Consider the following 15,648-nt stretch of genomic DNA (forward strand, 5'->3'; position numbering starts at 1 on the left):
AATGGAAATGGAAAAAACGAGCAACGAATCAATGAGATAAATATAGAGGTAAGTCTATGCGATATTGGCCGATGCGTCGACTTTTTCGCTGGCCCGAGAGGGGTCCTCCTGAGTGGCCTTGCTCACAATATTCTTGGACAGTTTATAGTGGCGAATCAAGAGACTCACCAACAAGGCGGCCAAGCAAAAGGGGATGTTGGTGATGTTGACCCACCGGATGGCTTGCACATACGAGTTCAGCACAAGAGCTTGGTGCTCCTTGGACAGACTCTGAATATACGTGTAGGATTGCTTGGCCAAGTCGACGTTGAAATTGGACGGAAGTAGCCCCGCGGCGCGTCGCGATTCAAGAGAGCTGATGAGTGAATTGTTGAAGACAGATGATACGACCGCCGTGCCAATCATGTTGCCTGTAGAGCGGAAGAACTGGGAAAGGGCAGACACCAGGGAAACACTGAATGACATTAAAGAAGGTTAATCCACGCGTGATATCGAGGCACAAGATGCATGCCCTAGGCCACTTACTCTTTGTAGTCCACCGCGCTCTGTGCGGCAATCAGCAAAGGCTGCATCAACATGCCTATTCCTGCACCGCCCACTATCAAATATCCAATCTCTTGCGCGCGTGTTGTGTTCTCATCAAGCAATGTCAAGAGCCCACTCCCCACTGCCATAATAGCCGTGCCTGCCCAAAACAAGAATCGATAGCGACCGGTATACGAGGTGAGGAATCCGGAAAGAATGGAGGTGAACACAATGGCTAACATCATGGGAGCAAGCTCAAGTCCAGCCGTGGTGGGTGATTCGCCCTTGATCATCTGGAAATAGACGGTGGTGTAGAGCAGCATCCCAAAGAAGGCCGCGTTGAATAAGATGGTGGCGAGGAGAGAAGCGCTCACCGAGATATTTCTGAAAACATGGGCTAGGAACAATCGAGGAATCCATAAGTAAGATGGAGAGAGAGAGAAGAGAGGGAAGAGGGCGATAGGAGAGTTGAAAACTTCCTGAGAAGGGGGTAGGGGGGGGAGCTACTTACTTGAGACGACCGGTTCGACGGCCACCTTCATCTCAATCCAAATGAACAAGCCAAGCAAAGCAATTCCCGGGAGTAGTGTCCCAAGCACTGGGCCGCTTGACCACGCGTAGTCATTCCCACCCCAACTGATGGCGAGGAGAATGCCGACCAAGCTAATCGCCAGGACAGCACACCCATACCAATCGATGCGACCCAACTTCTCCCGGAAAGAGCCCTTCACGGCAGGGAGTCTCAGGAAAAACAGGAGAATGAGCCCGGACACCAACCCCAAGGGGGCGTTGATATAAAATGCCCAACGCCACGAGACGTGATCCGCAAATACCCCCCCGAGCAATGGCCCGACAATCGAGGACACCGCGAATACGGCGCTGATGATGCCCTGGTATTTACCACGCTCACGGAGGGAAACAACGTCCGAGATAATGATAACTGACATGGTCACAATGCCTCCAGCGCCGATACCAGAGACAGCACGCCCAATAATCAGCACCACCATACTGGGTGCGGCACCGCAAACGATGTTTCCAACCTCAAAGATCACAATGGCCGATAGGATGACTGTAGTAAACCAATATTACCGAGAAGAGGAGGATTAGACCAGTGACGGGTGAGCCATCTCTCTCTCATGTTTGCAATCCTACCGTTCCGCCGGCCAAATACATCCGATGCCTTCCCATACATTGGCTGGAAAATAGTCTGGGTAAGTAGGAACGCGGTGGTGATCCATGATATCTGATTCAACGAGTTGAACTCTCCGATAATGCTGGGAATGCACGTCGAAATGATGAGGGAGTCGAGCGCAGCCAGGAAAATGGCCGCGGCAATACTAGAGAAATGCGAGGACAGAATTAACATTGCGAATGGTGAATTGCATTGCTCAATCCAATGCGCAAAACCGCATTCCTCACCCCATATACACAATCATCAGTTGCCGGAACGGCAGGTATCTTGCCTGGGTGCCCTCTACCTGCTCCCCCACCTCCTCTTCCTCCTCTTCTCTCGGGACCCTTTTCTCGCCGATACCGTCGCTTATAGCGGTTGCTTCAGACGCTTTATCCCCCATCAATGCCGGCTTCGCTGTTGGTGAATAAGAGGCACGATGCACGGGTTAGCAGTTTAATATAAACGTGCGCTTGGCTCTTAAAATAGAGTTTTAACGGCTCTAATTTGATAATTTGGGTAATATCGGTCCATGGTCTACCATAACAGGCCACAACTATCCCTCATCACCGCAGTCCCGAAAAATACAACTAGTCAGCAAGAAAAATCTTTTTTCCGCGGGGGTGATCAGCCTTGAAAATGAGCGACTTCTCCCCAAGTTTGACCAGGCCCACGGTTGGCCCTCTCCAGCGCCATTGTCACCATCAAGGGTGGAATTCCACTTGGCCTAGCTCTGTGGATAGACCGAGTCCCGAAGCGGTTTATGGAAAGGGCAATTGCAATTCCATTTTTTCCCCCTAAACCAGAAGAGGATATATTTAAAATCCTGAGGGCTAAGTCAAAACAAAGACGTCCATCCGGAGCGAGGCGGCTACCGTGCTGGGATTTAGCCGTTTGCGCATCGAATAGAGGTACAATCGTACCTTGGCAGAGGATACTCTATTAGAGTTGGTAGAGGGGGATTCGCAGCTTTTTCTCACAAAATTTAGTGACCTTAATCCTAAACCAGTTGGCCATGTTAATCTCGCGATAGTACCATCATGAAGCTTGTTGCGTGTTTCACACCCACAATCGTATATCGAAACTACTACGCTAGGAGTCTCCTCCATGCTGGCTGGGAGAGGGTCCCTTCTGCAATGGTATTCCTCTACACGACCGATTGACCTCTCGGCTCGTCGGCTCAATATTGCAACCCAATAGCCAATAACGGGGCGGAATCCCGGTTTCAACGAAGGAATCTCCTAGCTAGGCCAGCCCTAGAACGTCACTGTTGGTTTATTTTTGGAAAACGGGGAAGAGTCTCTAGAACGGCAACTTGCCTATCTCCAGGCCCGCTCTAAGCAATGGATGCCAACCATAATTTAGCTCCGTTGGTGCTCAAACCTGCTGGGAAATCGACCAACCGACTCCGGATTCGCCCATTTCTCCTATTCGGTCCACGGCCCACAACCTTAGTAGCCAGAGGGGGCAAGAGACTAGATTCGGAGGAACGGAGCCAAGCTTTACACAAGATTTGGCCGCTCTCTCAATTGAGCCGGAGTATTTGGGCCGATACTAAACTGCTTTCATCCCCTCAGGGGGAAGAGTGAAGCTTTTTAAGGTGACTTTGGGCAGAACTCTGCAGAGACACAAGATCGAGGTATCAAATCATATATAAACAATAGTAACCTTGCGTTCCATCGGAGTTGAAATACGTGCAGAAAAGTAGAGAATAAATACATACTATATAGGGATGAGACCATAAATAATGTTTAAGTGTAGAAACCCTAGCGGAGGAAGTGTGTGTGGGGGGGGGAGCTGCTAAGGCTAGTCAAGAAAGAGATGATAAAAGTGACAGGGATCTAAACAGTATATCAGCCGATACAACACCGTGGTGGATGAGATGTAGAGTTGAAATATAAAAGGCTTGGGGGAGGAGATGGGGAGTGTAAAAGAACATACAAGAAAACAATTAATTACAACAGGATCGATTGAATTTTGCAATTCCAAGCCGTCAATATGTTTTAAATACTAGAACTTTAGATTCACTATCATCCGGTTGGCCAGGTCTCTTCCAACGACGCAATAGTATTCCATGATGGCATTACGGATCTCTTCTGAGATACGGAAATGAGGCGTTGCGGTGACGGGCCACAGTTTACCGCCGTAGATGGCCCTGACCCCCCGCAAATCTTCCGTGGTGACCGTGGCTGGATCTAGAACTCCCGGTGGCAGGGGGCCGATCTGCCTCTCCTCCTCAAAATCCCCATCCTCTTCCTCCTCTTCTTCCTCCTCTTCGCTATTGGCGACGGATTCAAGCTCTGCCTCCTCATCCTCTTTCCCCAACATTCTCGTATCCTCTTCTGAACGGCCAACTTTTTCTGGCCCTGCAACATCCTTGGTTTGTGTTGCTCTCTTCTCCGTTTCCTTCCCTTTTGTCGTATCGCCCATCTGTCTATGACCTGCAGCAACCACTTCCCCGTTCGACCCTGCTTTTCCCCCGGAGTTTCCCTGCTGCTCTATGCTCAAGTTATTGGTGCTCCCCGGATGTTCACCCTGGTCGCCATCAGGCCCCTTCAATATACTCGAAAACTCAGCATAATGCTTGGACTCCAATAGGGGCAAACAGCGCACGTAGGGGGCCCACTGATACGTCTCTGGATCTAATAAATCCGACGGGGAATATTCCGCCTTATATCTCATTTTCGGGCAACGGTGGATGTAGAATCCCATGTAATACCACTGCAGGCCGGGCACCCGAGCGTACAAAGACCTAGCCATCGCGATCTCGCGAAGGGCACTGTATTTCCCGAGCGAGAGGTGGGAAAAATCTGGGTCGTAGAAGAAGTAAACCGACGAGACGCAGGCGGGAAGGATGTCAAGGACGGCCACGGCAATGAGGCGACCATCGAGACGGTAGGTTTGGTGAAATGAGCCGTAGCCGGGCGTTATGCTCCCCTTTGTGCCGGTAGGGAAGTCCTCCGGGATGAGGGGCGAATCAACAAGGAAGTTGTAAAAGCCCTCCTTGCGTACGCGAGAGGGGGGATCGTGATGCACGGCGATCTGATACTTGCTGTAGACTTCGAATTTCTCGTCAGAGTAGGAGGCGGGCTCTAGGCATATCTTTGTGGTTTAAATTAGCATGATAGGATTGGTTGATTATCAGTGCGCTAGACTTCTTATTAAAAGACCTGATCCAAACCCACCTCGAACGGATGTTCCGAATCCGGCTCGCCCTCTACCTTCCTCAGAAGCTCAATCCACTCAGGCAGGCTGCCCACACCATCGCCGTTTTCCTCCCTCGCGTCAGCGCCCACAACATCAGTGTCCGACAACCGGTGTTTTCTCTTTCGGAGTCTCTCGTCCCCTATTGGCCGCTTCCCCCGCACATACTTGTTGAACTTCCCGATGATTTTCTTCTGGGATTTCGATGGCGAAAACCGCGTCGAGTCGAGTCGAATAGTGTACTGAGGACAACAACTATCGCGTAGATTTGGTTTGTATATGTAGCATCCGGATCTGTTCGCGCATCCCAAGCGATATTAAATAAAGAAATCATGTTCGTGAGAGGATGATCATTCGAGCATGATCCACGTAGAGCAATCACAGGACACTCACCTTCTCCATCCTCGATCTATCAAACATTGATAATCCTGATGCCCGGCATCGTATAAGGCGAACACAATGGAAGAAGAGAGCTAAGCTAAGGCTCTAAAAATAGACACATCGAAACGGCACCATTGTTCCTTACCATGCAGGTCAAATACATGGCCACCATGCCATAGGTCCGAGAGCTGGATTTCCCCTTACAATAGCCGCAGTTGGACACCCCGTATCCACTGGGCATTACGACTGACACGGAAATAGAGGGACGCGACATGCTGATCTCGGGAGCCGATACGGCGGAGCCTTATGTAACACGTGAAGAGTTTCGAGCAAGCTGCTGATTAATAATCGGGAGACAAGAAAGCGAAGGATTCAGACGATTAGCCTTGGAATGCTCCTCGACATACTGGGGGGAGGGGGTGGGGGGAGAGAAGAGGAGATGAGAATCGACGAAGCTGGAGCAGCTCTATTCTCTTAGGAGGGGCGAACAGGCTTTGCGAATTCAAACTCTGTGCTGCGCCAGAGGATCAAAGACCAGCAATCAATGCGCAGGAGCTTCTTTTTCCCCTTTTCTGATCTTGCTTTAAGGTTCGGCGGGATGGGATGCTGGCAGAGAGAACACGGGCAACGCAGCCTTAGTCACAATAGGAGTCATGCATCTGCGCAAGCATCCTCTGTCCACGATGCATCGGCCGGCCCAATGAGTAAGGCGACGGGCCCGATCCTCATCGAATCCCCCGCGAATCGGCCGCGCCGCCCCACCCCGGCGGAAGCGCAGCGTTCCCTCCATCCAAGGTCGGCGGAGCAAAGCTTGTTTTCTTCCCTGAACCTAGCGCGAACCTCGATCCAGATGCGCGCAACCGCCGTGGAGTTGGGGCTCCGACCACGAGCTTAACCTCAGGCACAGCACCGCCATTGTGGAGATCGGGCCCAACCGGCTGCGTTTGGGTTCTCCATCCGCCTGAGGGCCTTCCCCCACACTCAACCCTAACCTTGAGGCAGAGCCGCCCCCTTCACCCCAGGCTATCGGACCTCGCGCCTTCGCCGCTTTTGTTCCATATATGTCAAGCGAGGATTCCTCGTTGCATGCTGCACTCATTGATAAGCCATCCTCCTCTAGGACCAACCGGGGGCGGATGCCTTCGCCTTCCCTTCTCCCTCTTGCCGTAATCAAGCAGCTCCTCTACAATGAGGCATCTGACAGGCAAGCCCATTTCAGGTCGAAATGCCGCTTTTCCAAGCAGCTGTTCTGGTCACTTTAGTACGGAGGCATCATCATCGCTTGACCATGGTTGCTTCCCATCACCCAGTGCAATAGTGAAGCGTGGCTGTAGCAGCTTGCAAATTAGAACCTCCTCCATTTGTAATGCCCTAGTGGCGCGCGCGGACATCGACTGACATTTGCACTGAGAATAGGAGACATGTGGTAATGTTAAGTCGTATGCTCGTCACAGAGTACCATAGCTGTTTTCCGGCTTTGGTGAGCTGAGCTCGAGATTCTTAAAGGCCCACAATATTCGTGGCATACAATGACTATATGCATGAAAGCACCGATAAAATTGGATTGTTTCAACTAATTCAATTGATTTTTTTTGTCTGGCTCATGAATGTTTGTGGTTGGAGCATACTCGTCAGACCAGCCATTCAATTGTATGTACAAATTTCAGGAGATTCATCTCAGAACAAGAACGCCGTTACATCATGTCTTTTTTTCAAAAATATTCATTCTCCCTCACTGGTGCTCTTTCTCGTTTGCTTTTCATCTAATTCACAAGTGCGCCACTGCACCCTCCTTAGCATAACGGCAATCGACATAGAGTTGTAAAGAGTTCGCCCTGCAGCCATCACGATGGCGGAGCACGCAAATCCAAGCATGCATGCGATAATAACTAAGCAGCGTGTTGTGGGATAATATCTTCACTGATCTAGGCCAATCTCTCGCCTCGATCTCTCCTCTCATCCCGCCTTGGCTGCATAGACGCACTCCCCGTCGCCGATGAATTTCCAAGCCGCCGTGGTGGTTTATTGGACCAACCCTTTTTTATCTTGCTTTCTTTCTATAATTAGGGCGGTTGTTTATTGAGACACAATCAGGCGGAGAAGGTGGGCCACGTTCGGGAATCAACGCCCGGATGAAGAACAATACAAAGCCAAACCCAGCTTGTTTTACCCGACCGGTTTGGATACAGCGAGGGTGCAGAGATTTTCGCAACCGCCAGGCGCTTAGCTTTCAAGGCATCTCTCTGCCCACTCTTGCACATATTCCTCACTCCCCTTGACCCGACTTCTCACCATGTTCACAATATCCTCCCTATATTTCAATGCTTTCGATGGCCAAGTCGTCAGCGCCCGAGCCAGCTCGTCTAAGAAGAAGTAGCGAGTATTGTCCCAAAACTTTCCCTCGGTAGGAAAAAATTCGAAGGACTGGAGGTGGCCATCAGAAAACAAGTGGATTTGCGTTATCGCGAGTGCGCGAAAGATGGTATAATACTCCGGATTCTAAAAGGACATGATTCCAGATGTCATTAAACTAGAAACCCCACTCCATCGACCTTGACTACTACCTTAAGCTCATTGGCCTCACACGCTCTTATGACCCACCATACACGGGGCATAACGCGTGGATGCAGGGCAGGCGGAGCGAACATTGCAATATGGATCAAATTAAGAATACATTGCCAACGCACTCCCACTTCCAAGGCAAAAAACTCTTCGGTTAAACTGGCCTCAGATGGGTGATTCGAGGCGGGGGATGGGGATACTTGGCGAAAGATCCGTCCTACGAACCCCGGAAGTTCCAACTGAGGGACACCAAGGAGAAGGGTCAAAATAGCCCCAACATCATCTCAAAAGGATAGGCACCCACCTTGTTGACATCTGCGGGCTCGAGGAACCTCGATCTCACTAGTTGGCGAAGCACCAACGACATCGGTACAGGGTATTCGAACGTATAAAGAGCCATGCTGCCTTACAAACTAGCATTGAGCGCACATATTCAATGGATGAGAAGATAAAAAAAAAGGGTACGAACGCTAGATAAAAATGCTCGAGCCCTAACATGTACTCCTTCGATTCGACCTGTTAAATCATTGAAAAGTTTCAGCGGAGGAAAATCCGATGGTCTATTTTGACTTTATACCAGGTCGGCAATCTTGGAGGCAGCGCTGGAATAAGTGGTAGGGTGTTCGACTACTTGCTGCAATACCATCCACAGTGCTTTCGACCTATACGAACCAGCCAAAGCAGTAGATCGTTTCGTCAGTATCTTACCTAAAGAGGTCCAAGAACGCAAAAAAAAAATATCGGTAGAAAGTTCGACCCTTCACTTTACTTACGCATCAACAAGCTCATTTCTAGCGCAGTGGCGGGTAATATTATACTTGGTCATAAACCACTCCATCACGCGGCCGATTTCGATGTCTTCCATTTCAATCGTTCTCAGCTAAAAGCGCGAGCAAGATAAAGTCACGGTTATTGTTTTCTTATGGCCAAAGAGATGAGATTTCACCAACATTACCAACTTAATTTTTCGACCCATTGTTTCCTTGAACCCCTCCAGATTCTCAAACTCATTCTGTATTAATTTCAGTATCCAGAGCAGCACATTCTTGGGGGTTGAAATCTCCAAAAACCGATTGAGGAGGGAGAATACCTGAAACCGCAAGGGATCTAATCAAAACATAATGCTGATAAGATTGAACCTATAAGCAACCGTCCCCAAAGAGAAAAGATTTACAGTCAGGCCCGCCATAGTGGATGAGTTGGGTTAAAATGGGTTCAAATCGATCCGGTTGCAGGGAAATTCGCAGGTACGGATCAAGAATTTCAAGGAAGCATTGAGTGTTTTCCAACACGGCGTTACTGTCACCTCCTGTGCTTGTGATAAGGTATAAGAGAGCCCCGGTCCAATCCCTCACATCCCTCTACAATCGAGAAAATTAGTACTGCTGACTGGAGTGCAACCAAAAAAGCACCAATGTTGACCTTGATGTTGAGCTGGCTTAAGGCTGTGGAGACAAAGGGCGAATCATTTTCTAAATGACTCATGAGGACCCGAAGGGCTTCTTCGCGCATTGAATTCGAATGACTAAAGAAATAGAATCGTGGTGTGGAGATAGGAAATATTGAAAAGGAGTTAATGGCGAGAGTGGCTTAACTAATGAAAATCTCCCCATTCAGTATGAATGGCTTCCTTGGACTAGTTCGAGTCAAACCGAGTAAATCGGGGACGGGAGCCCACTCGGTGAGGCTTGTAGCGACGAATTGTGTGCGAGGGTTTGAGTTCGGGTCTTTGGTTAATTATTCCATACTCGTCCCAACGGATGGCCTGCGTTCTCTACATCACCAATGCTCTCCACCACAGCCATTATCATCACCCATCCTGTACCTATAAATACTTTGTATTTTGCATCCATCTGCTCGGATGCGTCTCTGTAAGTCGTGAAGACCTCGTGCGCGCATTTCCACTGCTCTCCGCTCCCCCCGCAACTATGTTGGCGCTAGCATTTCCTTTTAGCACGGCCACCACGCTAACCCAACGGATTTGCTCTGTTCTGAAAAAGAGCTCAGCTAGTCGCACATCCCCAGCCCACCCAGACCCTTGGGACCAGTATATCGACCAACTCGAGAGAAACCCTATCTTCGTAATAGAATTTAGGCAGGCCGCTACTTTGAAACGCAAGCAAAAATCACCAAAGCACTAGTCGGAGCGCCAAAGGACTCTTAATTTATCCCTCTTGTTCATCAGATGCACACGCTCCTGTTGACATCTTTGTATATCACTGTTATCTTACGATCCGAGCCACTAAGTATATTGCTTGTTTGGCTCAGTCTCCGTTATAACCTTTATTTAAGTTAAATTTCACTTATTCTCCTTAATAAACTATGGATATTACCCGGATGGGATAGGCATGAACAGCCAGGGTCCGACAGAAAGACTTGAATATCGTCTGATGTTAAAGCAGTAAAAAGAGCCAAACCGCCTTAGCTTTTATTTGCAGTAACATTAGAGTTGACAGAGATGGTTGTTTTTTGGAGCGAATTTCATCTCAAGAAGGAATCATATTGTGTCGGAAAGTCCGAGGTCCCCCTTGCAAGAAGGATATGGGGATATGGGATTGCTCTCTGTGAAAGTGCAATTGGGATTATCTACCCGTTGCCTAGTTCTGCAAGGTTTTTACAGGGATAGAGATAAATGACTTAGTGAGGGACTTTAATATGGAGGTTTATTTGGAAATGGATCAGATGATTCAAGATGAACATCGATCTGTTGAGATAAAGTCTACATAGGGTAATGTGTTGGTCGATTTCTTCTATTCGCTTAATCTCGCTAGAGAGGTCTGCAATAATAAAGCAGAACGATTCTAATTAACAGCGAAGATGAATTCACTGAAAACAGAGCTATCCAAAGGAAATTACAAATCGAGCTCAAAGAGTTTTACAACGAAAATATCTCGACTCGTCAGTACGATCGAGGGTCGTGTTAAAGAAGCTTTCCAAGCAATTGCTCCCAATAGGCGCACTCCTCCTGCAATCCGTAGTCGGGCCGAATCTCATCCTTCTCTCCGAATACAAACACGTTGGCTTCTTTGGCAGCCTCCAATGCGGGCCAGTTTGGCTCCAAGCCATTGTAGTTCATGTTACCCTCGCGGATGAATTGGCCGAAACGGCGCATAACACGACGAGAAAAAGCATAGTCAATCTCTCCTTCTCTGAATTCCGGGCGACCCACCGTGCCAAAGAAGTAGGGCAGCTCCGAGGCATGACAGGTCTGTCCTTTGTCGCGGCACGCCTCTATCATGGACCACATTGGATCGTATCCCTTTTCAAACGCGTGCATATACACCGGCCCCTTACTAGCAAGGCGTTTGGCTAATTTGAGGGTGGGGCATTGGCCCATGCGGTGGGTCATCATGGTGTAAAGGGAATTTTGGAGGGTGTCTTTCGGCCATCGTTGGGTATTGTTCAAGCCGTAGGTCTCACCATAGAGTTTAGAGGCTTTTATTTGGGGGATGAGAGTCTCGTTGACGAAGGGCTTCAAAGCATTGTCATAATCCTGTTCGGTCTTAATGGGGAGGTCCATATATGCGTAGAGTATTTCAGCTTCCCTTTTGTCGAAGCCTGAAAACATAGAAAACGTAAGCTCCACATGAAGGGGTCTTGATCAGAAATTAAGGACACTTACCGATCACTATGGGGATATCCACAGGCTCCATATCTTGAATGAGCTGCGGAACCGTGGAGTCAATGGCCGGGCCAAAGTAGAGTCCCACCGAAGCGTCAACGATTTGCTTGGGATCAGCACGCTTGACACAATCCACATCGTTCGTGCAATTGAGCTTGGCGACCGCACCCTGCGACATAGCTTGGTAGAATTGGGCAGGGGGGAACTAAAGAAGGAAGACGGTGTTAAGTCGGAATGTCGTCGCGTTTTTCCCCCCCGTTGAGACTCACCTTGAAACCCAACGGATCAGACAATATAATGGCCTTGGAGATATTGCTGCGGGCACTGGGCACGGTCAAAAGCGTATGGGTCAACACACCACCTCCACTCTCGCCAGCAACAGTGATGCGGGAGGGGTCACCTCCAAATGCCGCCACGTTTTCGCGGGTCCACTTCAGCGCAAGGAGTACGTCCTTGACTGCCTGATTTCCTGTGAGCTCCTTCCCACGGGGATCCTTGCCCATGTTCAGGAAGCCAAACAGCCCAAGTCGATAATTGATGGACACCACCACGATGTCTTCTCGAGAGGCATACCGGGAGCCGTCGAAGACAGCGTCGCTGGAACCGTCCATGAAAAATCCGCCTCCGTGTATCCTATACTCTCAATGTTAAGGAGATGAAACCGAGAAATAAGTGTCCGCGCTCCGCTTACCAGAACATGACGGGGCGCAGTTTTTTCTCCTCGCTACCGGGTAAACGTGAGGTATAGATGTTGAGGGATAAACAGTCTTCGCTTTGAGGGTAGTAAATCGTGTAATTCCACGGTTTCTGAGAGCACCAGGGTCCGTAGGCAGTTGCGTCTATCGTCTCCTCATGTTTCTCCACCGCCACGGGTGGCTCGAATCGCAGCTCCCCCACCGGCGGCTTAGCATATGGAATACCCAAAAAGTAAAATGTTTCCGTGTCGCGATACCCTTTAAAGCGCCCTATGGGGGCCGCCACCTCCACGAGAGAGGAAGCCGGGGGTGGGGCCTCTCTCTTACCGTTCACACTCTTGCTCACTTCTTGTGTATTCGTGCACAGAATGGGAAGTTCCTGGTTGCATGGGGCTTGGGCTGCAGCTAATGTTTTCAGATCAAAGGCATTGCAAGCGCCTCCCTTCAAATCCTGCGTTTGAACCCAATATAATACATCGGGCTCTGACGTGTTCCTCGCCTTGTTGCTGAAGATTTGTTGGGCTGCCGTCTGCAATTTGTCGACAGGGTATACGGCCTCATTCCACTGCTTGCATACATTCGGTGCGTCTTGTGCCTTCACCTTTTGATGCAGAAGGAGAACGCTCTCTTGTTTCTGCGCTGGATCCAGGGCATCTATTGTAGCTATGGAGACAGTGCCACGTTTTTCCACATTTGGCTGCGCATTAATGAATGCGAGTGAGGCTAGTAGTAGCGAGAGGTATGTTTTGCTAATCAACATGATCGCTAAGTAATCTCTAATCCAGACCTGCTTCAATCGCCTTGATTTTATAACCTTAATGCTTTTCGAAGTGTCTGTCTTAGTAAGAATTTTCTCCGGGTTTTTTTTCGCTTGGAAATTTTACTTGGCGAGCCTTGACAGTGATTCCCAGCATGGCCAAGTCAGCTTCTGCTGGCCTTCATTTCTCCATTGGAGGAGCTGGTCACCCTTTTTGGACTCAACCTGGGGGCACAGCGCATGTAGTCCTAGCTCCCAATTTGCTAGCCATTGGTAGCCCAAGGATCCAACGCATTTTTTGTTATACCTAAGAATTCCTTTGCTCATATAGAACTTCTCAATACCTCTTAGGTTACAAATAATTGACGTCAAGTTTCATCACGTATCCTCTGTTCTTGAGCTCCAGTTAGTTTACTGTTCAGTTGTAAGAAAATTAATTGAAAGCTTGGCACTTCATCAACAGCTCACCTTCTATCCCTCAAACACTCTGGTGCCTAATCGAGGTGCCCTCAAGATCGAAGTCTTGGAATGCTTTTCCAATAATCCTCTTCGGTGAAGCAATCGACAAGTTTATCACCCTCCACCCTACCTCCGTTAGTCTAATTGGATCGAAAGCAATGCATATTATTTGTACAAAGGATTGAATTTAAGTGCAAAGAATTTAACAATAATGCTTCTGATCTATTCTTTATCAAACCAAATAACCCGATAAAATTTCCACTCTTAGCTCGGCCAGGTTTCTTAATCTCCCTTAGGGTTTCTTTCAGCCTAGGGATTTGGATGGAGAAAGATCGGTAGAGTATAAGCCACCCGAACCAAGACCTAGTTCATTTTTTCTTTTCCTCACCTTGGAATCTTTGCTAATCTTCTACTCTGCGCGCCTGTGCCTGTACCCTACGTTATGGATGTCATTGCCACTCGCAATTGGCTAAGAACTGCATTGCAGGCGGTACCGTTGTTCATTAATCTTATCGTTCAGCGATGACTCCTAACCGCTGATATCCTCTTTTTCTTCTCTCAGTATCCTGAACATGAGCGAGTGTTTCTTGATGTTGATGCTGTGCTGCAATCTTACCCATCGCTGAAGCCTCGCATGGATAACTACAGTAGCTAAGAACTATTATGTGTCCTATTTAACCTCCCTGCTAACCCGGCTTTTAGCTTACGAGACAGGGCGAACCGATCTCCTGCTTTGTCTACACGGAACTATCCCCATTAATTTCAGATCGACTGGATATAATATCCCCGTTTACTTTTGGGTTCCACTGCAATACCCGACCACCGAACCCCTCGCGTACGTTAAACCAACGGCACAAATGCTTATACGCCCAGGCCGACACGTGGATGTCAATGGAAAATGCTATCATCCCTATATGGCGTATTGGAATCCAGATGTAGGCTCATCATTGAATATACTTTGCAAAATGCATGCTTGTCTTGACCAAACTATGTCTCCACAAATACAGGAAAATTCGCTTGTCGGACTCATATCCCATCTCCAGCGCGTGTTCAGTCAGGAGCCGCCCGTTTACCAGAAGCCGGTCACCTATCCCACTCCCCCAAAATCGATTTCCATGCCTCCCTCCGAAGGTGGGTTTCGCGACCCGAGTCCAGCCTATCTCGGCACACCATCCACCTCCTCCCGCCAAACCACTACTCACCCCCCTCTTATAGTACCTGAGCGCCCCGCACCTTATTATAACGATAATCTATCAGATCTTATGACATCCCCACCCCCTCCTGCATTACCCTCCCACAATGGTGCCAGTGCCCGCACACCCACCGTCTCTGATCGCAGCAACTCTTCTCCTGCCATATCGCCAAAACCACTGCCCCCTCGTCCTCTGAACCACTCTCTCACCTATCTCCCCGCATCAGCATCTCCTCTATCCCCTCCTTCCGTTGGGTCCGAAGGTATGACAGCGTTGCAGCAAGAGGTATACGAAAAGCTGCAAGGGCGGTTACAGGAATTCAACGCACAGGTTAGTCATGATATGGAGCAACTCCTAGCAACCAATCGGTTGCTGAATGAGGGCGAAGCACGGATAGAAGAGGAAAAGCGTGTGATGGAGGACCTGGATGTAAGCATTTTGTTCTTTATTCATGTCCAGATTGGCCCTGAACTCAGCTTGACGACTCTATTCTATTGCTAGAAAAAAATCGAATTGAACATGGTGATCTTAAAGAGGAAATGCGACGAGATCCAGGAAACGATCGACAAGGCGAGCCAGATACCCGAGATGCAGGTGGACGAGTTGATATGTGGGACAACCGTTGTTTATAATCAGTAGGTTAACCTTGATCTTTGCTTTTTGAGGATGCGGTTGCTGAAGCTTTTTTTTTTTCCAATTCTTGTTGTGTCTAGACTAATTGAGCAGGTCGCAGAAGAGAACGCAATCGCAGACACAATATATTATCTTGGTAAAGCCCTTGATCACGGCAGACTAGACCTTGCTGTGTTTCTTAAAGTAAGGATTTTGTTCCCCTCCCTCCACATCATCGCTAAGACACAATCTAACTCCGCTATTTTTTTTTTTTCAATCATGCTTCTTTCGTAGCATGTGCGTATATTATCAAGAGAGCAGTTCATGAGACGGGCTTTAATAAATAAGATTAGAGCGCATGCTGGCTTACATCGGTAGATGGTTCTAATGTTGGTCTTGCTTGAATATTTTGTATCAGAAACCTACTGTGCCTCTATTTCATTTTTCCATATATTACACCCTATAGA

General features: G+C 48.6%; 8 protein-coding genes across 8 annotated transcripts; 3 read left to right on the forward strand and 5 right to left on the reverse strand.

Annotated features, from left to right (window-relative positions):
* Window positions 1–54: 54 nt before the first annotated feature.
* VTP21DRAFT_7906 (uncharacterized protein) lies at window positions 55–2,099 on the reverse strand (the record flags this gene model as incomplete). Its single annotated transcript, XM_069398699.1, has 5 exons — window positions 55–454; window positions 526–922; window positions 1,037–1,594; window positions 1,678–1,862; window positions 1,945–2,099. 5 exons carry the CDS (start codon window positions 2,097–2,099, stop codon window positions 55–57), a joined length of 1,695 nt encoding a protein of 564 aa, XP_069246088.1.
* Window positions 2,100–3,706: 1,607 nt separating this feature from the next.
* On the reverse strand, window positions 3,707–5,555 carry VTP21DRAFT_7907 (uncharacterized protein; the record flags this gene model as incomplete). Its single annotated transcript, XM_069398700.1, has 4 exons — window positions 3,707–4,798; window positions 4,882–5,194; window positions 5,294–5,328; window positions 5,427–5,555. The coding sequence occupies 4 exons, from the start codon at window positions 5,553–5,555 to the stop codon at window positions 3,707–3,709; spliced, it is 1,569 nt and encodes a 522-aa protein (XP_069246089.1).
* Window positions 5,556–5,825: 270 nt separating this feature from the next.
* VTP21DRAFT_7908 (uncharacterized protein) lies at window positions 5,826–6,246 on the forward strand (the record flags this gene model as incomplete). Its single annotated transcript, XM_069398701.1, has 2 exons — window positions 5,826–6,076; window positions 6,132–6,246. 2 exons carry the CDS (start codon window positions 5,826–5,828, stop codon window positions 6,244–6,246), a joined length of 366 nt encoding a protein of 121 aa, XP_069246090.1.
* Window positions 6,247–6,345: 99 nt separating this feature from the next.
* Window positions 6,346–6,672, reverse strand: VTP21DRAFT_7909 (uncharacterized protein; the record flags this gene model as incomplete). Its single annotated transcript, XM_069398702.1, has 2 exons — window positions 6,346–6,478; window positions 6,539–6,672. 2 exons carry the CDS (start codon window positions 6,670–6,672, stop codon window positions 6,346–6,348), a joined length of 267 nt encoding a protein of 88 aa, XP_069246091.1.
* Window positions 6,673–7,504: 832 nt separating this feature from the next.
* On the reverse strand, window positions 7,505–9,355 carry VTP21DRAFT_7910 (uncharacterized protein; the record flags this gene model as incomplete). The annotated part of the gene is made up of 9 exons (XM_069398704.1): window positions 7,505–7,780; window positions 7,846–8,082; window positions 8,148–8,244; window positions 8,313–8,359; window positions 8,421–8,505; window positions 8,617–8,723; window positions 8,799–8,950; window positions 9,018–9,204; window positions 9,266–9,355. The coding sequence occupies 9 exons, from the start codon at window positions 9,353–9,355 to the stop codon at window positions 7,505–7,507; spliced, it is 1,278 nt and encodes a 425-aa protein (XP_069246092.1).
* Window positions 9,356–9,603: 248 nt separating this feature from the next.
* Window positions 9,604–9,984, forward strand: VTP21DRAFT_7911 (uncharacterized protein; the record flags this gene model as incomplete). Its single annotated transcript, XM_069398705.1, has 1 exon — window positions 9,604–9,984. One exon carries the CDS (start codon window positions 9,604–9,606, stop codon window positions 9,982–9,984), a length of 381 nt encoding a protein of 126 aa, XP_069246093.1.
* Window positions 9,985–10,763: 779 nt separating this feature from the next.
* Window positions 10,764–13,244, reverse strand: VTP21DRAFT_7912 (uncharacterized protein; the record flags this gene model as incomplete). The annotated part of the gene is made up of 5 exons (XM_069398706.1): window positions 10,764–11,401; window positions 11,466–11,670; window positions 11,735–12,098; window positions 12,157–12,909; window positions 13,045–13,244. 5 exons carry the CDS (start codon window positions 13,242–13,244, stop codon window positions 10,764–10,766), a joined length of 2,160 nt encoding a protein of 719 aa, XP_069246094.1.
* Window positions 13,245–13,818: 574 nt separating this feature from the next.
* Window positions 13,819–15,559, forward strand: VTP21DRAFT_7913 (uncharacterized protein; the record flags this gene model as incomplete). The annotated part of the gene is made up of 7 exons (XM_069398707.1): window positions 13,819–13,866; window positions 13,939–14,023; window positions 14,079–14,311; window positions 14,384–14,998; window positions 15,071–15,204; window positions 15,283–15,385; window positions 15,476–15,559. The coding sequence occupies 7 exons, from the start codon at window positions 13,819–13,821 to the stop codon at window positions 15,557–15,559; spliced, it is 1,302 nt and encodes a 433-aa protein (XP_069246095.1).
* Between the last annotated feature and the right edge of the window lie 89 nt (window positions 15,560–15,648).

The sequence above is a fragment of the Calcarisporiella thermophila genome, assembly GCF_041956535.1.
Source record: "Calcarisporiella thermophila strain CBS 279.70 unplaced genomic scaffold VTP21scaffold_34, whole genome shotgun sequence".
Classification (NCBI taxonomy): Eukaryota; Fungi; Calcarisporiellomycota; class Calcarisporiellomycetes; order Calcarisporiellales; family Calcarisporiellaceae; genus Calcarisporiella; species Calcarisporiella thermophila.